At 34.6% G+C, this 23,583-nt stretch overlaps 2 protein-coding genes across 3 annotated transcripts; one reads left to right on the top strand and one right to left on the bottom strand.

Annotated features, from left to right (window-relative positions):
* Positions 1–353: 353 nt before the first annotated feature.
* On the bottom strand, positions 354–15,583 carry LOC141838498 (L-arabinokinase-like). 2 transcript variants are annotated; one of them, XM_074726001.1, is made up of 29 exons: positions 15,336–15,583; positions 14,690–14,797; positions 14,520–14,588; positions 14,297–14,380; positions 14,028–14,104; positions 13,280–13,346; positions 12,050–12,107; positions 11,901–11,968; positions 11,763–11,825; positions 9,867–9,920; positions 9,666–9,768; positions 9,460–9,569; positions 9,255–9,374; positions 8,811–8,867; positions 8,175–8,347; positions 7,932–8,097; positions 6,107–6,190; positions 5,407–5,532; positions 4,535–4,665; positions 4,380–4,461; positions 3,496–3,583; positions 3,071–3,114; positions 2,898–2,993; positions 2,738–2,814; positions 2,309–2,527; positions 2,012–2,177; positions 1,538–1,609; positions 830–1,033; positions 354–668 (listed from the first exon to the last, which is right to left on the bottom strand). In XM_074726001.1, exons 1-29 carry the CDS (start codon positions 15,441–15,443, stop codon positions 546–548), a joined length of 2,997 nt encoding a protein of 998 aa, XP_074582102.1. In that variant the 5' UTR covers positions 15,444–15,583; the 3' UTR covers positions 354–545. The 2 variants fall into 2 exon arrangements, with proteins under 2 accessions (XP_074582102.1, XP_074582101.1); XM_074726000.1 differs by lacking the exon at positions 15,336–15,583 and having other exon boundaries at positions 14,690–14,813.
* A 3,780-nt stretch (positions 15,584–19,363) lies between these two features.
* On the top strand, positions 19,364–22,871 carry LOC141838203 (putative sulfate transporter 3.3). Its single transcript, XM_074725613.1, has 13 exons — positions 19,364–19,675; positions 19,782–19,830; positions 19,919–20,126; positions 20,208–20,379; positions 20,476–20,541; positions 21,019–21,132; positions 21,226–21,342; positions 21,407–21,533; positions 21,614–21,900; positions 21,979–22,169; positions 22,246–22,325; positions 22,418–22,494; positions 22,600–22,871. The coding sequence occupies exons 1-13, from the start codon at positions 19,379–19,381 to the stop codon at positions 22,747–22,749; spliced, it is 1,935 nt and encodes a 644-aa protein (XP_074581714.1). The 5' UTR covers positions 19,364–19,378; the 3' UTR covers positions 22,750–22,871.
* The last annotated feature ends 712 nt before the right edge of the window (positions 22,872–23,583 follow it).

Below are 23,583 nucleotides of genomic sequence, written 5' to 3'. Positions count from 1 at the left end.
ATAATATAAAATTATTCATAATATCATAAAAGCAAGAACAGTCAAACTTAATAAAAAGTTATCTTGGCTGGCTGGATAAAATTTTCAATAAACAAATGCAAACAAACTCGATATAAATAATAAATAAATAAATTTTAAAACTGGTCAATGTCGAGTGCATCATTTCTTCTTCGTTGATACAAATTGCACTATTTTTAAAAAAAATAATTGATGCAAATTTGATGATAAAATGGAAATGTTAAAAAATATTTTGACGTTAATGAATTCTTAATCGGTATTAAAAAATCTTTTATTACAATACGCCAATTATAATTTTTCAAGGATGTGGTTCGCGGATAATTATTAGGCTTCAAAATAATTTTAACAGAGGAAATTTATTGCTCTTTACACATTCGAAAAATAGCAGTTCTTTATATGCGCCAAGGACTAATTTATATACATCCGAAAAACATAAAAAATTTATTGCCTTCAGTGTCAAGTAATCTTTATTTTAGCTCCAAATTAGTGCCGAAATGGATTGGCATCATGAAGAGCTAGCTAATTCACTAATCACTGGAATTGGAAGATCGATAGCGGATTTTTAGGTAACCAAACTTCCCAGCACCTGGGGATGAGCCTTCGAAGATAATAGGCAGGTAACCGGTTTCAGCTTTGTATCTCTGCTGAATCTGAAACGAACAGAACATCCAAATCAATAAAAGTTGATTCATTCCTTTGGAAATCGGAGGCCAATACAGCCTGGTTTAGTTACTGGAGTCTCTCCGATCGAACGCGATGTTTGAACTGTTTATTTCTATCGAACAGGTAACGACGACACAAGAATCCTTACCTCTAAAATTTCTTCACTGCTACTGATGCAGTTCCGGCCAATGACACAGACCGAGCCACCTGAGCCGCCGCCAGTGATTTTTGCACCAAACAAACTCATGCCTCCATCGTGTGACGCTCTGCGATGCTGCATCTCTTGCACTAGCTTCACAATCCGTTCGGTGCCGTCCGAACCAAGCCCACAGTCACTGTAACTGTAATGGCACTGCGAAAAGAAAAAAAAAGTAACAAAATAAGCAAAGCATTCAAATCACGATATTTTAAAAACAGAGAGAATTTAGATAATGGTATTGCATACCCACTATGCTATTTTTCAGTTAGATAAATAATAAACAAGAGAAGCATTTTGACCTAGATAAATCCACATGCATTTTAAAAAAAAAAACTAGGTAAATCACAAATGCAAAATGAATTTCACCCTATAATTTGCCTCATCTTGGTCTATGCTGAAATCGGGGTAAAATGGTACCATTATGCAAAGGTCAGGAGTAAAATGTAACCTATCCTAATATTATGAAAAGCTAGCAAACTCTGAGGACACAGATAAATTTTCTCTTTCAAATAGAACAAAGATTCAAACATCTTGAACCCAGAGAATCTCCTACTAAAAAGTCTCAGTAACACTTTTGAGACGAGAGATAATAATTCTTTAAGTGGTCTAAAAGCAGGCAGATACCATAAAAGCAAAGAGTGCTGAATTTAAGTTTACCTGATACATAAGTTGACCTAGCGATGAAAGCTGTTGATCTGAATTTGTGGCAGTTAGTAGTGCTTTGAAGGCCTATGGGTAGACACAAGAATAAAGAAACAGAAAAAAGATGTTATTTACAAATTGGTGCCTAAAAATTGACTTAAATAGGATTGAAGTGCAAATACATAAATAGGTAAAGATGTTACAAAATTTGACCAGCTATCTAAGCTTGGAAACTTGACCAAAAAAATTAGTACTAGATGAACTTATCAGAGGTAAAACTGACTTTGCACTAATTAATGATAATTTAGTTGGAATTAAATTAAAACAAGACAAAAGGTGTAGCTTAGGTAAGATAAAGAAGATTTTATGAAAATAAAAATGAAACAAGCGCCACACTTTAAGAAAACACACACATACAAAAGTCAATCGAGAAGAGAGTGACACACACACACATGCAGCAATAAGTACTTCAATTAGTAAGAGAAGTACCTCAACTCGGAAATTCTCATATATTGGATGCTTAGTAGGAGCTTTAACAGCATAAGTTCGCTTGGGATCAATAACTGTTACTGTATCATTATGGTCGGCATATTTTTCTAAGAAAGATTCTCCAGTTATGTGCTCAGGAAGTTTCTTTGCATAAACAGCTTCATATCTGTGAATAGAAAAAGATATACATGGATCAAAATTCAACCAAAACATTACTTATCATCCTTGAAGAAGTTGAAGAGATGGTTAATCTATGTTCCAAAGGTTGAAAATAAGGACATGCAGTGTCCACTATACCTATGAGTTGAAAGATTACATAAGTAATCTAATGAAGCTTCTTTCTTCAGAAGGTCAATTCCATGCTCTTCATACTCTTCTGAATTAATTTCATCAACTTGCTGATTGGAATTCAAGTTAGCCAGAGAGTGAGATAACAACAAAGAGGCTGCAGACTTGATCATTTTCCGCCCCATAAAAGTTCCTATTCTCACTGATCCATAATCAGTCCCACCAACACTAAAGACAAACACAGTTAGGAACGGAAAAAAAAAAAGATCAACAGAAGTTCAAGAATAGTTTTAATCTCAGGGCCATGCAGGAGTAAAAATTTCAGCATGAAATAATGGAAGAAATCATTAACTAAAATGTTCAAATGGACATTGTAGTTTCCAGAATGTTGAAGATATATATAGTTAGATATGGTTCGACAAACAAAAATATAGATACCTGTGTCGGACTCCAGAATCAAGACCCCAAAATCGGATGTGACTTGGAATTGTGACCAATTCCTTTACTTCTGCAGGCTGCAAGAGAAAGATATTTAGAATCATACTGTATCGCCCAAAGCATATGTAACAGTTGTTTAGCTAAAATTAGGAATATGAACCTGGCAAACCATGGCAAGCAATTTGTTAGCTTCACCACAAGCAGATGTCATTTGGTCCATTACACCACAAGGAGCCCCAACTACGTGATTCTCTACCTGCTCAAGACTAACTTGCTATAGTAAAAAAATGTAGGAGGTGTCAAAATCATCAGAAAATGTCAATATTACCATACCTTTTGACAAAGCAATGCAAGCTCCCTTGGATCAAGATTTAGTCCTACATAAAGTAAATAAAATTCCCAATGATGATTCAAACAGGATACAGAGATGCTGATACAAAATTTGTTGTCTATAAATTTGTAGAGGTGAGGGAGATATGACAATAATATAGCTCTGATAAACCAAGGAATTAAGAGCCAGTATGTATCAGCTACCATACCACTGTAATATAGTATTTCATGTTCTCATTGAAAGAAAAATTAGGCAGCCTTGTTGTTAGAAAAAAAACAAAAGAAATTTCTGGAGGATGGATGCATTGGTATGATCAGCTTGTTGTTGTGCACATGACTGGAATTAGACTGGACAATATGAATGGCATTATAGCATTTGAATTCTAGTCTAATACCAACGTGGTTCAGCATCAAGTTTAAATACTGACCATGAGCAGCAGCAATACCAGACATGGTTGCCACTTCCACTGATGCAGAAGAAGAAACTCCTTTTCCCTCTGGGACAGCAGAAGAGATCTGCAGAGTTCAAACAAAAAACAAAATAGAACAAGTTAGAGAGTGACAAAAGGACATTCAGGATGACTAAAGAGAAATCTCTCTCTTTTAATACAGTAAATAGAAATCTTTTATTTAGCAAAGAATTTGAAAGCAATTTCCAATACACCTGCTCAAAGCTATCTCAGTTATATATTTTTTAATTTGTTGTTTTTCTTATTTTTTATCAATGAAAATTCGGGAGGCCAAGGATGAGGTGACATGGAGTAATATGTACAATAAGAAAATTGAATGCTTTTTAAATAGGGAAATTGAGGCGGCAATTAGCCTACCCAATAAAGTTGAGAAACAATGTATACACAAGAAATCCATGTGGGGGAGAAGAAATGGATGGGAATGGGGGATACAAAAAGGCAAAAGTTGAGCAATAAATCTTGCTAGAGCTCAAACGTCTTAGTGAGCTGTGTGGTTAAAACAAACATTTTTTCCTTCAAAAACATAGACCATCATTATAATTCGGATGGACCCAATCATCATCTCAATGAGAGATGTGAATCTCATTGCAACGTGTGCCAATTGCCAGTGTAATTGACCTAGGCAAATTGATTAACACATTAAGAGACCCTGTACTCATTGTTTTACAATGAGTGGTAATTAATTTTAATCACTATAAACTAGCATATTGTTATGAAATACTTTTTTCCCAGATTAATAACAATAATAAAGAACTCACACCAATAGCCATGATATATACAATATCAATCATGCTGGTATACGGAATTATAATATCACATATCCCAAGAGTATTAAGTTATACCAGTATGCTTAAACTTTCAGTAAAACGCAATCCAAGCTCAGTCATTAGGACAAGAATAGTTCCAGCGACATAAGCAGCCCACCTGGGAAGATAACATTTTAGTGGGGCAATAAAAGCTATCAAATAACCAATTCCATGTGAAGAGAATGTCTCACTTCTGAGATGGATCTTGTGCAAAATACTTTTTGGCTTTTTCATACGACATTGGTTGTTCACCATCCATTAAATCTGGTAGATCCATATCAAAGGTTGGTGCTCGATTGCTCAATTCAGACCCAAAAGATACCTACATATCATCGGAGACAATAACAGAACATTACAGTCATGAAACTTATCTATAGTTGATAAGGTTCCGACATATCAATTATTGTCTGCACTGGCTTATAATTATTAATGAAATTTGGCAGATTTTCTGGGCCTTTGTGACCTCATTATTTAGTTTCTTAGTTTAGCCAGTAAGGTCGAGGAATACCAAGCTGATGATTCAGGCAATTGGAAGAGTCAATCAATACAGATAAATGGTGCCAGAAAAAATGGAAACAATTTATTTTTATGTAGCACTATTTTAGTAAATGTCCCAACAAAATGGCTTTCTGGTTCCAGAATATCCTTTTTGTCTGTCTTCGTCTTTTTAAGACAAAGGTAAGCTGACAACCTGCTGATATATTAGTAAGTGTGATAATATAAAAATGATTGTGTCATCAGGGTGCTCTATCAGTAGACATAATAAACACATCTATGAAAATTAACTTAATGTTCCTTCCAGAACAGATCTAGCTAGTTGAAGACTTTTTCAGGTAATCTGTTTGTTACATTGGACGTGGTTATTTCTTTCCATCCAGATTGATCATTTCCAACCAACTATTCTGATTTGTCATTTCTTAATTACTAATTTTATTAACTACGATTTATAAACAAAGGAATTGGACATTTCTATTTTAGTACTTTCACATTTATTTTATGCATGACAGCTTATAAAATTTTAAATAAAATCACAAAATAAAAATGAGCAGGTTATGAGGCATACAATTTGCAGAACAGGAATAGGCCCTTGTCCTTTAGCTCGCTGTCGTGCTTGAGCATGTTTCCAGAGCTTTTGCTTGTTAGGATTGCTCTTCTGAACAGCAACATGGCAGGCCTCTCTAATAGGCATCTGTGCAAGGAATTTTCAAACATACAAATGGAAATAAGCAGAAAACAAAAAAGCAAGAACAGAGCTGCATCCATAGAGTAAACTAGCTTGACAAGCTAATTATGCAGTTAGCTAAACCATCTCATTTGTTATCTTTCCAATAAGTTGGTTTCTACTCCACCACTTAGAATAATTGAGATGTTCAATGACTCTCTAGGATGAAGGAATCATGAATAGTGGCCATGTAATTTCATTAAAAAAGAACATACATGCATTTCAGCAACATATGGTATGATAAGAAGCATCAAGTTTATATAGTCCATAAAAGCATGAATCAATCTTTTTCACTTTAGCATATTGTGGAGAAACATATTAATAACTTGTGTGCTGAAGAAGGGGTTTTCACAGGCAGCAGCATGCATTCAGCTCAGCAAAAACACAAATGTGTCTCAGCAGAACTCTTGCTTCTATAATGTGAATGTTAGAGATGCAAATTTATGCAGCTTCACCCAGTAAACAAATTACAAGTGACTATCTCTATTCGGGCAACAAAAAGTGTTTAGATCCATGTGTCCGCAATGGCCACATATATTACCTGCAAAACAAAGCTCCCAGAATAATCAGCAATTCCTCCCATAACATCCAATCTTCCAGGTGCTCTAGCAACATAAATTTCTTCCTGAAATTGCACCAAGAAAACACAGAAATGAACAGCTGAACTTGGTTTACCACGGATTAATTTACTTGCCAATATAACATTGGGAGGAGAATACTCCATGTTAAGTTTTAAACACAACCAACTAAGAATGCAGATTAGATAAACCCCCAAGTACGTGTACAGAGTTGAGTGTCAGATAACTATTCTTTTTTTTCTAAAAACGCTAACTAAGCCATTTCATTCTCCATGGTTAAACATTCTGCTTTGGTAGATATGCATTTACTGCTCCAACCAAATGTTGGTGTAAGAATTGATAGGCTTGGCATGGCATACCCTTCATTTCTTTCAATATCCAGGATAGGTTGGTTTACTGGTCAGTATCACAGCAACGGTAGCGCAATAGATTCTTAAACTAGAATCAAACTTTTACTAAAGTATTGATTTTTGCGACTAAAATTGCAAACTTCTGAAGTTTTGCGTCTCGAAAGCCTAGAACTACATTGCTTAATCATGGACAGTTGTGGTATGTGGGCAAGTTTATTGTGTAAACAGCTGCTACTGAATTTTGTGGACTTGAAAATGAATAGGATGTTCACGAATAAGCTTGGAGCTCAGCTTGATAAGAGGTTATAATATAAATTACCTACAACAAACAAACTTGAAAATAGTGAGCTAGGTACATTACCATTATGAACAAAGATTGTAAAAATTTTATGAATGAACCTGTCTAAATCTGTTCTTTACTTTTTATTCAAATACATAAAAGAATATACTAAAAAAATTTATTTATATTTTATAGTATGTTAATAATGATGCAAGTTTCATTTATATTTTACAAAATTAGGACAGTAATGTTTTAGTTGAGCTAAATAAAAAGTTTGAGCTTAGCCGACCCCAGCCAGTGGGATAAGGCTTTGTTGTTCTTGTTGTTGTAAATAAAAAGCTTGAGCTCAATAAGATTTCTAATAATCAGACTTGCAAAATCTAGATAAGAAAATGACCAAGCAAGCTTGAGCATAATCAAGCTCGGCTTGAGTCATCTCATTTACACCTTTAGAATTTTGATATGCAGAATTTAGTTCACTTAAAATTGAAGTGTGTCTATAACCAATGTGAATCACATTGATACAGCTGTATAAATCATATATAAAAGGGGGACTGGAAGCAAATTCCCAGAGGTGAGAAAGCATAGGGAAAGACACACAATATGGAAGAGAAGAAAACTTTCAGAAGGAAACATATGGAAGGAAATTATATATCATATTTCACTGTCCTTTGAGGAACAAGAATGCATGGCACACCCCTTAGAGGAGCAAAAACTAAAGCAGAAAGGTCAGGCAACTGCACAATTACTAATTATCAGTAAAGAGTGATGTAAAATAAAATTCAAAATAGTATAATGGATGGACGATAGAAAGATGAATAGCCCATAAGTCTATAAAGGTGAGTTTACTTAGATGGAAGATATCAGGGGAGGAGGGAAAGTAACATAAAAGATGTTCATAATGATGAAAGTCCATATGTAATTTGTGAGCCTTTCTCTCTCCCTGACTTTCCATCAAAGTAAACACAGTTTAGGTATATGATAGGTAGAGCTAGATAAGCACTTTTCTCATGTGAGCAAACAAGAATTACAATGAATCTTGTTTGATATTTAGAAAAAAGCAGGAAAGAGGAGAGATTGTAGAAGATTTTCATAGGCAGAGTAGCTTATTTCAGTCCAAAAAACACCAACAGAAGATAGACAGACTTGAAAACTGACCTCCCAGTCAAAAAGTGTTGCAGCAGCAACACGCTCTCGTATTTGACGCTTTTCAGAACTCCTTGGTTCGGCAACATAATTTAATCCTGATAAGCTCTTTAGAAAGGCCATTGTATCGGGCAAGTCATGCAATTCACCATGAAGTATCTCAAAGTCTTCAAAGCGCCTTCATTTGGACGACCAATTGATTACAGCTTGCATAAACGTAGTAAATTATATGAAATCTGGTAAAATGTTACTCACGATTCTAGCACTGAACTTTTTTCATTTGTTAGTGTGTCTACCGACGCAGAACGAAGCCCAACTTCATTTTCAGCCAGTGAATACCAGTCAGGTATACTAATGTCTCTTCCAGGAGCTCTTTGCAGTTGATATCCTAGCACTATAGCATCACGGAGCCGCCTAGCTCCACTTAACTGGAATTGTCGAAGATGAAAGTTACACAGATTCAGAACATGAAGCTAAAAGAAAACAGAACAGAGGAATGAAAGTAAATTAGAGAGATTATAAAATAATGAAAATGCTCAAAAACATGCAAGCAAAAAATCGTTCTCTCTGAATCAATAACATTTCAAAGGTAATGGCTTTTCTCCTGGACCACAGTTTTCATTTTAAAACAAAGTTTCAATATTACCAACTACAGAGATATTTAAGATAAGGATAAAACAGAAATTCAAAGATATAGTGAGACTAATATTAACAAACTCAAGATACTGTCAGGGAAAAATTGTACGACATAAAAATGAAACCAAATGAAAGGAAACAAGAAGAAATAATTTTCCTAAGAGAAATTAATTAAAAGGCTTGTGAGAAAGGAACATCAATGAGAAATTTAGTTTTCACATATATTCAATAGGTTGCTCCTTTCATCAAAGATACCTTTTCTGAAGCATACTTTTTTCCAATAGCAGTATCTTGCAGTATGCTAGCTGCTACCTGCATATAGATTAAATGTCAATACAATGTGCAATATTAGTGATAACAGATGGATGATGGTGTCATCTAGAAAAAAAATGGAATAAATAAGACATGAGCATTTGCTTTGAAATGGAAATTTATGATCAAAAAGAGAAAATATAAGTGATATATTACATTGTCATTTAGGACATAGCTGAAAATACCCAGTATGTTCTGTGGCAAAATTTGAAATGTGGTCATTAAACTGAAATGTCCAATTCCTTCTTAGACCACATCTTACAGTTCACTACCCACAATATTTGTTATAAATGAATAAGAAGCATGTCAACTTAAATACACTATGTGGTAGTGAATGGAAAAGGATAACATGCATGCCCAACAGTGAAACTTGAAGACAGGATGTACCTCACCACCATTAATTCCTCCATCATAGCATGGCTGCAGAGTTAGTGCACGCTCAAGATAAGGAGCCCAGTGCCCAGTGAGCAAATCCCTTCTAATCATCTCCACACCACCTTGGTAATACTAATTAGGAAGACCATAAGATCAACTCTTTGGAATATAACACAATTACATGTTCCACATAACAAATATGATGAAGTGGTAGAACCTCAAGCATATTGCGCAGAAATGGCTCTTCATTAAAATAGTCTCTGCGAACAAAAACAAAAGGCAGCTTGTATGCCAAAGCTTCACTGACAGTTCCATATCCGATTTTACCTACAACAGTAGAATAGCAAAACATGAATACCATGCTTATATATAAATTATAATCACATAGAGAAGCAATTCAATACATGATAACATATGTATTACCAAGCATGCAATCTGAAGCGGCAATTACATCAGGTGTGTAGGCATCCTTTGCAAGCTTTACAAAATTTGGAGGGAGCTCTTGCTTGTCAGAGGCACCGCAGACCTGCAACAGAATTACCATTAGAGAAATAATATCATCCATATATGAAATATACACAAATAAGTGAAATCTCAGTTCTAAAACTACAAAATTAACATTACCAGACACAGCCAACCATCTGGTAACCACTCTTGCTTGAGATTCCATCCTGCTGGCTGGAAAAAATGGATGAAATCATTATGCATTCGATAGTGATTCACTAAACATATCCAAAGAAAATCAAATAAATATAAAAAATACAGTTGGAGTATGCCATACAATCTAATTTTGAAGAACCAAAAGATTGGCAAACCATTTTGGTGATTATCAAATTGAGGTTTGTATTGAATCATTTTGGTGATTTTTTGAATTATCAATCATAAACAAACAGATGAAGATAGGAAATAATAAATATGCTGAAAAGAATTCTACTTTGTTCATAATAATTTTTATATCCTGTTTCACACCATACTATTATATGGAGTCAAGTGATATAGGTTCAAATATAAATATAATATATGTTTGCGAATTTTGTAAATTAAGCAGGTATCAACGTAAAAATTGTTGTATATCTTCATTAAGAATTAAAATGAAATGAGCAATAAGATGTTGCATCATCAAAAGCATTTGTCTTAAAGAATAATCATTAACTCAATCCTCGCAGTTGACTTAATATCATCAATGCCATTGAAGAGAGAGAGGCAAGCGAAGACCATGCTAAATGAAGAGAGGAATGAAAGACGACTTTGGCATGACATGACTTGGAAGTCATCATTAGCTTCATCCTTTACTGTCATTTTGTATTGATGTGAGAATTGTTTCATTTTACATACTAATTGTGAATCATAAAACTCTAGCAACTACCGTATAATTTTTTACCATATGACTAATAATTGAGGATAATGATTATCTCAGACAAGGTAGGAATATCAATACTTCTAGAGAATAATATACATTTAACATTATTTATGAAAATCATATTCAAGAACATTCAAATGTTTCCTTATATGCATGCATGTAGAAAAAATGGAGGAGAATGGAAAGAAACTAGAGCTTTGAGATTCTGTAAATTAAGAGAGAAAGAAGCCAAATGAAGGATGAGCAATGGATTTCTCTCTGTCCAACAACAAGAAACTGTGAGTTTCAACTACATGAGATTGGCTATTCGGACCACATCCTGAAATTGAACTTTATATAGGATATACCCCTTACATCCTCAATCCTATATAATTCAACTTCTCTTACAAATTTGTTGGTCATTTTTTAGCATGTTACACATCTTAGTTTAGTCTATCAATATATGATCAATCAGAGGTACAAGTAACTATACCTACTCTGAGATAATATTATTTTTTTTATAGTAATTGATACTATTTCAGTTATTTGTTACACAAATTTTGTGTATATATTATCTCCAAATTGACCAGTGCTCAAACCCACAATGCCCCACCACCTTATGAAAAAGAAGTATAATGGTAAGGATAATGAAAAGATGAGCATGGAAAATCATATATATATTTTTATGAAGTCTACAATCAAAATTCAACCCGCAGCATCAAAGAAATAGAGGAAAAGTATTGGGTGTTTACTAAACACGTTCACAATCCAAAAGCCAACTCAAAAATAAATTTCAGGATTTTAGAAACTTGATACTATGCAGAAAGTATAAAAGATAAATTAATAGATAGAAGGCCTTAATTATTAGATAACCAATCAGTTTGTATATAACATCTAATGAAGTTTAAATTAAAATGGAAAATAGTTAACCAAAAATTCAAACAGAAGCACTTTCCTTCAAATACAGAACATACCTTGAATGAGAAAATGGAGAATTCACAAAGTGTTAGATAGAATAGGAGTAAATTACATAGTCTTGTATCCACCTAGTCTAATTCCCTAGTCTTAGCCTAGATTAGTTAGTCATTCTGGAGCCTAAAAGTAAATGGATTACATTCCTGCTTCCATATAAACAAAAAATATCAGAAGTTTCAGTGAAAACAAGAACATGACTACTGTACCTGACCGCCAAAATTGAAGATTACCACTTTCACATCATTTCCAATTCCTAATTCCTCCCTGATCTGATACACAAGAATATCAAGGAATTGACATACTAAAATAATCAATTGAAATAATTCTCTTTAGCAATATTGCACCTGTGTGCGAGATTTATGCAGCCTCCTAACAACTAGAGGAACATCAATAACATCTCGAAATGCTGGCACTGCAATTATGGAAAAGTTTCCCTATTATTTTGATGGCATTCAAGTGAAGCACACTATCCATATAGTAGGTCATTACGTACTGGGACAGTAACCAGGAAGTCGGAGCAACAATTCACAATGAGAATAGTCTTCTGCTATCTGCAATAAATTCCAAAAGTCTGCATTTAGCATCTTCTATCAAAAAACTCAGAGACATCTTCAGCTATTCGTCATAAAATTTCCATCTAATTATTCTGAATACATATGATCAAGGTTCATGACATAAAAAAATAAAGTTCACAATTCTGCAACTCTTTTTTTTTTTTTTTAACAAAGAGGCCGAGGCCCAACATATTGTATCTATTTCAAAGAGTTAACAGTCATGTGATCTCTAGTACAAGTCGAATGAATCATAAACTTCCGAAACATGTCACTATAGAATATCGTTAAAATTGGAATAGAAGCAGTAACATGTATACTGACATGGTTCTGGACAAAGACAAGACAATAAAGACAATAGGGTGTGGAAAATCATATGTATCCATCCAAAATTACAAGTTAGATGCATCTGGAACAACAAATATAGAGAAACATGCATTCAGAAACAATAAAGACAGATACATCTAACAAACAATTACTTTTTTTGCATTTGTCAACCCTCTTGTATTGAGAAGCATATACGTGTCATCCAGTGGAAGGTAAAATAAGCACAAGAAATGAAAAGAAAATTCCAAATTCTCATGAGTATTATCCATGCAAAGGGTTTTAAAGAAGTATAAAACAGAAAACATAATTCTAATTCTTTGATTAGGATCCCATAAATTATTAAGGTATATAAAGATAAGACCAATTAGTTCATTGAAAGGGATATAGTCAAAAGTACCAGAAAGGATGAAGAAAGTCAAGAGTAAAATTAATTACACTCAATTTCAATCAGCATCTTGTAAGCCACTAGAAATAGATTTGTTCAAGTTTATACAAGGATGATCAAAAAATTATTTTCATTTATCAAGTAATACTAGAATTACTGCAGTTGGTACTTCTAATATGATTTACTTGGAGGTTGCAAAAAAATAATGGTAGGTTTTGGAAGAATTGTTTAACAGTTTAAGCTAATGCAAAGATGGTTCTTGCAAAAAGCATGTTACTACATAGTTCATATTTCAGCTAAGTAAACCATACAAGAGAAAACAAAATTTAGAACTTATACAAAAAAACTAAAATAACAGAATGAGAAATAAAAAATATTCTAGAGCAAGTAATAATACCAAGCATCTGAATTGTTAGAGATAAGTTTTAGTTAATTTCAGACAATAATAGTGAATAAACACCTGCCAAACAATTGAGCGATGGTGACGGCCAGTCGCCATTACATATTCTGCATATATAAAATCCCAACTGCAAAGTAAAATAGAGTTATGAAGACATAACATACTATGAATAACCAAAGCAAAGAAATAAAAAAGAAGATGCAATTTCATAAATATAATGATATATATATATATATATATATATTGAAAGAGAGAGAGAGAGAGATTTTAAGAATCATTAATATAGTTTACAACTTAGTTGTTCAATGTTTTAATCAGTACAATATACATTGACAATCTATATATTCAAATAGGTGGAAATATACAAGTGTATATATACAGAACTGTTCTTCTAGTGCTATATGTAAGTCTCAGGAATGAATGTAGTAACATAAACAGAATAACACAATTCATATGTTCAAAGTGGCAATATCATTGCAATCCACCCGGAGATCTTGAGTGCCAATCAATGCGGCTGTGCAGTTCTATGAAGTATCGACATTATGATTTGGTGTTCTTTTTTCTATTGGTTGATTCTATCTCTCACAAACTAATAGTGAAAAGTACCATACACTAGTTATATGCAATTTTCCATAAGCTAAAGATTGTTGATTTTTTTTTGTCAGACCATTTCTCTCATCTTTAATTTAGTCTGTTGTTTATGTGAAAAGCACTCCTGGCACTCATTGTTAAGGATGAAATAACAATTGCAGAGTCAATATTTTTGGCAATAAGAAACGTAATTGAAGAACAAAAAAGTATTAGAAACCTGAAGTTGGTGACACAAACAGAACGAATCCCAGCATCTGCTGCTGCACGGCAAGCTACAGGAACAACATCTGAAACCTGCTTTAGATTAAGAAGTGACAATCATAATCTAGATCAAAAAATGACCAAAAATCCCTCCAAGTAAATCAATATATAGTGACTTCACCAGTAAAAGACGACTTTCTATCATAGATGTGAACATAGTTGATAGGAAATCAAGAAAAATACTTATATGGTTCTGCTATAATGATAAAGAATAGATTTGTGTACCACTAGATCAGCTTTGATGAAATTCAGCCATTCCACTTCCGTTGCCAAAATTGAGGCCCGAGGTAACACGGCCGTCTCATGATACTGCAAGAGAGAAATGATGACAAGAATACAGTTGCTGATAACTAATTGTTAAAAAGAGAAAACAAGATATGCATGTCTCAGAGTCAATCAGAATGAAATTAAGGTACAAGAACCATATGTCCCAGTTATTCTCCAATACCTTTTCCAAGGAAGCTAGACGATCCACAGTTAAAGCATCAGCTTGCACTGCACCACAATCCAACAAAACCTGCAAATCAAGAACTCCCATCATACTTTTATTGCAGGTTCCATATTTTGCTGAGCATATTAATCTTTATGAGATTCTTCAGTATCTTAACTCAGACTAACCTTTCTTAGGTGGAGATTGGGTGACTGTATCTCGGTTGTGAACACAAAGTCTGGAGCACCAGTTACCACATGAACAACGTGCCCAGCAGCTATGAGATGCCGCACAACCTGCAGCACAAGATGTTCTATAAGCATACGCAGAGGAAAAGCAGAGGAAAATCCTTCATAAACTCTTTCTGTTAAGATTTATTTATATGTATAAATTAGATAGTGCTACAGAAGAGGAAATCATATTAAGGCTGAAACAAAATGAAGTCCAGTAAATCTCTAAATATTACACAACTCCTCTCAGATTAAACAACTTCTAATTCCATGTATTTTTCAGCATGTCAACCCCCAAAGCAAAGAAGAAGCTTAATTTTAGATTGAAATGTCAATCTAATGCCATGCCACAGTTCATTTTTAATTTTTTTCCTGCATCTCAACTCCATTTCTGGCTTCTGCTAGAAAGATCCTATCTTGAATATTGTAAAGGACATAGCTGGAATGCAATGACTCCATTCCGCTCCATATCCAATCAAAAAATCTCTCCCTTTTCCAACCCGTCCAGGACGATCGACGAACGAACAGAACTTGCAGAAATCCGATAGCTCAGAGGCCAAAAATCAAAAACCAAAGAAGTAAGAGAATACGAGGATCTCCGGACCTCAACAACACGAGTAGCATGGCCAAATCCGTGTCCAGTAGCGTAATAAGCAAAGACAAGGGGATCCAAGGATGCAGAGGCTACGCTATGTCCATCCTCGATCCCCATACTAACGAAACCTTAGAAATCTTTAATCAAAACTAAATTATCCCTAGAACGAGAAAACCGAGCACCGCACGAGCTTTCAGGAGCTCCTCCACTGTCTCCCAAGTTCATCGGGCAATAAACGCAATCAACCGCCAAGTGACGCCGCATCTGGCACCTGTTTTTGATTCGCGTTCGATCTTGCCACCATCTCCAAGATTCGTGCAAATGACGGATAAATCGCCGTCTCCACGATTCGTGCAGATAACTCAATAAATACAACAGTAGACAAACGAAGGAAAAAGACAAACGAGGGAAATGACGACATTGACGATTTGCGAGAAGTAGAGAGGTTACGTCGACGACGCGGGTGGCGTGGCCGAACCCGTGGCCGGTGATGTAGTAGGCGAAGACGAGACTGCGGCCAGCGTCCCTGACCCCTAGCTTCGCCTCCAGCAAAACGGCAGGCGCCATCGATTGCAGCGAGGGAGACTGGAGAAAGGGATCAGCGGATTGTTATGATCCACAAACAAATCGTAAACAAAGAAAGAGAGAGAGAGGAGCAATAAAGTCAAATTAAGCGTCGATTAAACCCTTTCCATGTTCTTACGTTGCCTGATTCGAATGATGATTCAAAAAGAACTGGAAAAAAGTGGAGAAATGTCAGTAGCTTCGGAGTCGTCGATAGAAGAACCTATGAACTATCTGATGAATTGGATGTCTAGAACCTTAAAATAGGAGATATTTTGCTTAAAATAGGAAATCAAGGAGATTATGCTTATCCAAATTTCAAAGGTCACGATTATGATCGACGATGACGTCAGCGCTCTGCGCAAATATTGGACGCAAATGAAAGATAATTAAATTTAAAGATGATGCTGAAAATAATATAAATTAAATTTCACGATTCGTTGATATTTTTGGTAATTAAATATAAAGGAGTTCCTGATTATGAATTTATTATTATTATTTATATTTGCATAAGGTCAAAACCTTTAATATTAATTTTGTTATTGTGGAATCTAGCCGAGAATATTCGTTTCGGGAAATTTTTTAGCTGTTCTAAAAAGGAATGCACCACAGCAAAACAACCAATTATTGTTTAATATTTCCATATAAGGCAAATATTTAACCGATATGAAAGACTGAATTATTAGGATTAACTCATTGCATTGCTTGAATTTATATTGTATATATATTGGGTAAAATTTAAAAGAATATTTTTAATTATCAGTAATTTAAAAAATAATAAATAAATAAAAGAATGTTTTTATATCATATAAAAATATTCTTATTTTATTTTATAGTAATTATGAATTAGCTATTACAAATTATAAAAAATAAATTAATTCAATCAAAAATATATATATATATATATAATGTTTTTATATTTAATTTTTTACAATTTCATCAAATTCATTATAAAATTTCTATAACAACAATTACTTAGTCATTAATGATTATTACAATAAGTCAATTAATTGATTATTACTTCAACTAGTCCATCCAATTCTATTCAGACAATCATTTGTGACAGGTAAATGAGAAACTGCAGTTGGCTACAACGGAAAAGATATTGTCTCAGCTTCATTGAGATTCGATTCTTATCCATTTCAATAAATATATTTAGTCATAACCAATTCAGCTATATATCCCAGGAACTAAAATAGTAATCAAGTAATTAAGTGCGTATGGTAGTTATTATATTATAGCAGTTGCTATTATTATAGCCGTCATTAATTAGTTGTTATGTTATTTTAAATATTTTTATGATGAATTTGACTGTGTTGAAGTGATTTTAATAAGTTTGATATGAATTTGACTGCTAAAATATTATTGTTTGCAATTGGAAAGTCCAAAATATATTATAATAGAGAATTCGTGAGAATCAGTCGAAGTAATATAAAAATATTTAAGATATTAATTATAATGATCATTTTAATTCAAAATTAAACTTTTCAATTAAAACATTCTTTAGAAGTGTTGCAGCTAGCGAAGTCAATTATTTTTATTTTAGAAAAAACACTCATTTCAATTATTTAATTACAATAAAAAAAAACACTTAGAGGAACAATTCAGGTCCTTCAAAAAATAATACAATTTTTGACTGAATAAGACGGTCATGTTTAATTCAAAATTATCGATATATAGATAGCATATATTTTAGAGATTATCTATCAATCTTTATGAGTACTTTATAAAAGAGTTGGAGCTTTAATTTGATGGTGCAAAGAATTATCAAGATTGGTCCCAGTGCACTCCATTCAATTTGTGCTGATTGAGAGCTAGCTAGGGACCGGGTCTATTTTGTGGTATTTTATTTTATTAAAGGGCACTTCATATATATTCCTTTCTTTTTTGATGTTGTCGTGTACTGTTTCACTTCACTGTCTAATTTTGCCATGCCACCATTTGAACCTAGCTCACCATATCACCTTTTAATTACCATCGAAGAATATTCTCATGTCATCCTTCTTCGATGAACAAAATCATCTCCTTTTTCCATGATAAGTAATTGCCGACACCTCTGATTTTCTTTCTTATGGATTTAAATCTGATTTCTCATAATTTGAACCGACATGAAAAATATTGGATTAAATTATAATTTAGGATTAGGGTTAGATCATATTTGAAATTTTTTTGGATTGGGTTGATTTGTTATTGAATTAAAAATCAAGAGTATTTAAAACTTAATTATTTGTGATGTTCATTAATTTTATTATATCATCAATTTTCATCGTGTTAATTTTTATTTAGTAACAAATTATTTTTAAATAATTATTTCTTTTGAATTTAATTAATAGTTTAGAATAACTTTTAACTTTAAATATTTAAATTCATAAAATATAATTATCATATTTAGATGGATTTATTATTACGTATTTAAATTAAATATTATTATTAAATATTATTTTATTATTAATACAAGTTGTTGGATTATTCCTCTGATTTAAATTTGAATTTATAATTTTAAGATTGATTTAAGATTCAAAGTCATATTAGAGTTGAAAATTTTTTATAATATAACTTCAACTCGATTTAAACCCACCACCCAATCCACATGAATTAACACACAGGTATTTTAGTTAAATTAAAATTAAACTCTTTTAAAAAAGTCTATATTTCAAAATAAATATTAGTTTTATCTCTCATATTAGTTTAAAGATGTATAATTCAATCATATTGAGCCATGCATTACATTTCCTACCATAACAAAATAACAAGCAAAATGACTCTTAATAAATTGATAATTCATGATTGTAAGATCGATAGTGTGAATCTTATCAAGATGATTATAAAATTTCTTAATTTATATTCTTATAGATGATTATAAAATCGATCATGTAGGATAGTTGGTGTGACGTATTTAATCTTTTACTATAATAATAAATCGATAATCTAAGTGTCAACCTTTGCCTGATTAATTTTAAGGTAAATGATTTTATTTTTTGATTTCAATAAATTTGAAATATAATTTATATCGGAATTTATTTTCTTAAGTGCTTTATCATTGTATAATATCGGTGGCGATAAAAAAAAATCAGAATGATAAATATTTTTAAGGTCGATTTTTTATAAAATGAACTCCAAATTTATTTAATATATATAAATAAAATAAAATAAAAAAGCAAAGTTATGGATATCTCTCTCACTCTCTCTCCATACTCCACCCCCTTTGCATTTTTACTTTCCTTCTTTGCATTATTACTTTCCTTCCTTCCTTTTGCATTACTTTCCTTCCTCGCCTCTTCTTTTCTTCTCGGCCCCTTTAATTTGCTCCCTTATTATTATCCCCACTACTTTCCGTTACCTTTGTTTCGATTCTTACTTTAGCATTTTGGACCTGCACTGCCTTTGTCCCGTAGCATCAATCTATACAATAATGTACATTCATGTATAAATAGCTAGAAATTAAAAGGAAGCCATAAGAGTTGTGCCATCGCTTCCACTACTGCCATATGGAGAGAGACAGGCAGGCCCTTGAGATAGCCGTCGCGGCGACGGAGGCGGCGGTGCACAAGGTGGAGGCGCCGCCGCCCACGACCTCGCTGGAGAAGATGAAGAGACGACTGAAGGAGACCTTCTTCCCCGACGACCCCTTCCGCCACTTCAAGGGGCAGCCGCCGAGGAGGCAGTGCGTGCTCGGCTTGCGGTACCTCTTCCCCGTCCTCGACTGGCTTCCCTACTACAACCTCTCCTTCTTCAAGTCCGATCTCATCGCCGGACTCACCATCGCTAGCCTCGCCATCCCTCAGGCATGATCATGCATGCATGCACACGCCATAACACATTTTAAAAAGTTTAACACATTAATTATTATTTAATTTATATATAATTAAGAATGCTCGACGATGCATGCAGGGAATAAGCTACGCAAAGCTTGCGAATTTGCCTCCCATCATCGGGCTGTGTAAGTTTCAGCGATCCAATCTCGATCGATCTTCTCCATGCATGTTAATGAAGCTGCTATATATACACTCATGTATGATAATGCTTAGATACGAGCTTCGTGCCGCCTCTGGTGTACTCGGTGCTGGGGAGCTCCAGAGATCTGGCAGTAGGCCCGGTGTCGATAGCGTCTCTCATAATGGGGGCCATGCTGAGGCAGGTAGTGAACCCCAACACCGACCCGAACCTCTTCCTTCAGCTGGCCTTCACCGCCACCTTGTTCGCCGGCGTCTTCCAAGCCTCTCTCGGCATTCTAAGGTATGATATATATCATATATATATAGATATATATAATCTAAAATTCATAATTAATTAAATATATGTTACTGCATGCGACAGATTAGGGTTCATCATCGACTTCCTGTCCAAGGCAACGCTGGTTGGGTTCATGGCCGGAGCAGCCATTATTGTGTCTCTGCAGCAGCTTAAGAACCTCTTGGGCATTGTCCATTTCACCAAGGAGATGTCGGTGGTTCCAGTCATGGCATCTGTCTTTAACAACGTCAACGAGGTCACTATATTTTATTTTATTTTATTTTTATGAATAATTTCACTCTCTTTAATTATAAGATAAAATTGTTGTTGGTGGTGGTGTGCGAGCATGCAGTGGTCATGGCAGACGGTGGCGATGGGGATCAGCTTCTTGGGGTTTCTGCTGGCGGCGAGATACGTCGTATGTTCTTATTTTTGACTTTCAGAAACTCTATAAAATCTATTTTAATTTCATTGAGAAATAAGTTGTTATAATTTTCTTTTCTGTGATAGAATCAATACTTCTTGTCTGCATGCACGTAAATGTCTGCATCACAATAAATTATTACCGACAGAGCTTAATTTCATAAGTTTTGTCCAAACATGTAGGGATAATTTTGACACTAGTTAAATTAAATTTGCTAATACTTAATTATTTAAACTATAATATTGTTAATTGTCTATAAATGTTTTTCCTTTAATCGAAGTCTTTTATGTTCTCTAAATTAAAAAGAGCTTAGCTTTCCCAAAGAAAAAGGGATATATAAAGAAAGAAAAAGAGATAAATGGACATTTCAGAGAAAAAAAAGCTAGGAAAACGATTTTTTTTTTTTGTAGTTTATATATATATATATATAAACAAAATTCTCTAATTCTAATCTTTCTGGCCATAATGCAGGGAATGAGAAGACCAAAGCTGTTTTGGCTGTCAGTCGGATCTCCATTGGCATCTGTCGTGATTTCCACCCTCATCGTCTTCCTCGTCAAGGCTCAAAATCATGGAATCAGCATCGTCAGTACTGCAACAGATTAAACTCTCCCTGGTGAAAATTCTCTTAATTCGTTTCTTATTAACTCTGCAATCATGCATGCTCTCACTTTACAGATCGGGAATCTGAAATGCGGATTGAACAGTCCATCTTGGAACAAACTAGTTTTTGACAAAATCTACCTGAGCGTCGTGATCAAAACAGGACTCACCACCGGGATCATCTCTCTCACTGTAAGCTCTCACTGATCCTCGATCGAGTTTAAATTGCTTAATTACGTTGCTCTCGTTAATTCAGGAAGGAATCGCCAGTGGAAGAACTTTTGCTTCCCTCCGAGGGTACCAAGTGGACGGAAACAAGGAGATGATGGCCATAGGGCTGATGAACGTTGTGGGATCTTGCACTTCTTGCTATGTATCTACTGGTAATATAATTAATTAATTCTTGAATTGATGATCAGCGATCGACTTGCTTGGCCTGTTCATTCATCTTTGTTCAATTCAGGGGCCTTCTCGCGTTCGGCGGTGAATCACAACGCCGGCTGCAAGACCGCAATGTCGAACATAGTGATGGCGCTGACCGTGATGATCACGCTCCTCTTCCTCATGCCGTTGTTCGCTTACACCCCCAACGTGGTGCTCGCTTCCATCATAATCGCCGCAGTCATTGGCCTCGTCGACGTGCCCACTGCCTTCCAAATATGGAAGCTCGATAAGGTCGACTTCGTCGTTTGCCTGTCGTCGTTTCTCGGAGTGATCTTCATCTCGGTCCAGGAGGGGCTTGCCATCGCGGTAGAACTTGCAGCCTCATTGATGCATGCTTAATGAGCATATCTATAATCTAACACATATCTTGAAATGCTTGTGTAGGTCGGTTTATCGATCTTTCGGATCCTTCTCCAGACCACGAGGCCCAAAATTGTTGAGCTTGGGAACATCCTAGGAACGAACATATACAGAGACATACATCAGTATAGAGATGCTAAGGGAGTGCCTGGGTTCCTCATCCTTGCCATTGAAGCTCCCATTAATTTCTCAAACACCACATATCTCAAGGAAAGGTAGGCCATCTGTATATACTTTAATTTGATTAATTGATGGCAGACGAGTGAGTTTTCGAACTTCTTCTTTTGGTAGGATAACAAGATGGATCGAAGAAGAGAAGAGCATGCACGAAAAGGAACTGGATCTTCAATATGTAATCCTTGATTTGTCAGGTTCGAATCTAAGCAAACCAATTTATATATATATAGTCTTATATGATCGATATAACTAAGAGAAGACTGACAGAAAGTCAAAAAAAATTCAGGTGTGCCTACAGTAGATACGAGTGGAATCTCCTTTCTTATTGACCTGAAGAAGACAACATCAAAATATGATCTTGAGGTATTAATTATATTATCACCATTGAGTTTAACTAATTATAATATATTGGAGTGATGACAATTTGATCATATATATAAAATGACTGTTTGATTTGAGTGTACGCAGCTCGTTTTCATAAACCCTCTGGGAGAAGTCATGGAGAAACTGCAGAGGGCAAACAAAATGCAAGGGTTCCTTGGAGTGAACTCCCTCTACTTGACAATTCCTGAGGCTGTGTTTTCATGTACATCATTCCTTGCAGAAAGGAAATTGTGATCGCCAAGTTAACTTCATCTCCATTGATTAATCAGTCAATGATCATCTTGTAAATGGTAAGAAATATATGCATGTAATAGAAGACTTTTGGGCATGTGTTTTCTTTACAAAGTTTAATGCAATCCAATCCAATCCAATCCAAAATGATGATGGTAGTTTTGTTCTTTCTTTTCTTTATTATCAGTTCCAATCTATTTGGATTGGCTTGATAATTGAATTGTGGTGTTAAAGAGTTACTGATAATCCAATACAAGTCTATTAAATTAAAGAAGAATGCCAATATAGATTTTATGCCGAGTCTGAGTAGAAAGTCGAGTATCACCCAAGCACGTTGTTGAGTCAGGATGTAGAACGCTCGTGCTGCCAAGTCGTTGAGTCACCCGGCTAAGTGGGTAGTCCAGTTGGGAAAAGAGAGAAGTAGAGATCTGTGTTTGATATAAATTTTTAAAAATAGAGTCGTCCCCCTCTAGTTGTGCTTTGAGGTTAGGATCGACGTTTACTTCCCATGATACAATGATAAATCACGATCACCATGCACAAGCACAGGTCGATTGTGGTGAATTGAGTTTGTACCCGAACACTATTACGAATAAAACACCAAGCAAAGTGCACGACCGAGCTGCTCCTGAATGATTCTCGAGCTCGAGTGAAAAGTCATTGGATGAAGCCGAGTGCAACGAGGTTCGAGCAGCTAAGTTGGGACGTCGAATGCTCATGTTGCCGAGTCGCTTGACTGCCAAGTGGGTAGCCCAGTCGGGAAAAGAGAGAAGCAGAAGTCTGCGTTTGATGCAATTTTCTTAAAACAGAATCTTCCCCCTCTGGTTGTGCTTTGAG

This window comes from Curcuma longa, chromosome 11, assembly GCF_044706935.1.
Source record: "Curcuma longa cultivar G26 ecotype Majalengka, Jawa Barat chromosome 11, ITB_CL_G26_1.1, whole genome shotgun sequence".
NCBI classification, from domain to species: Eukaryota; Viridiplantae; Streptophyta; class Magnoliopsida; order Zingiberales; family Zingiberaceae; genus Curcuma; species Curcuma longa.
Note: the sequence above shows the minus strand (reverse complement) of the source record. Positions and strands in the feature narration are given on the sequence as shown.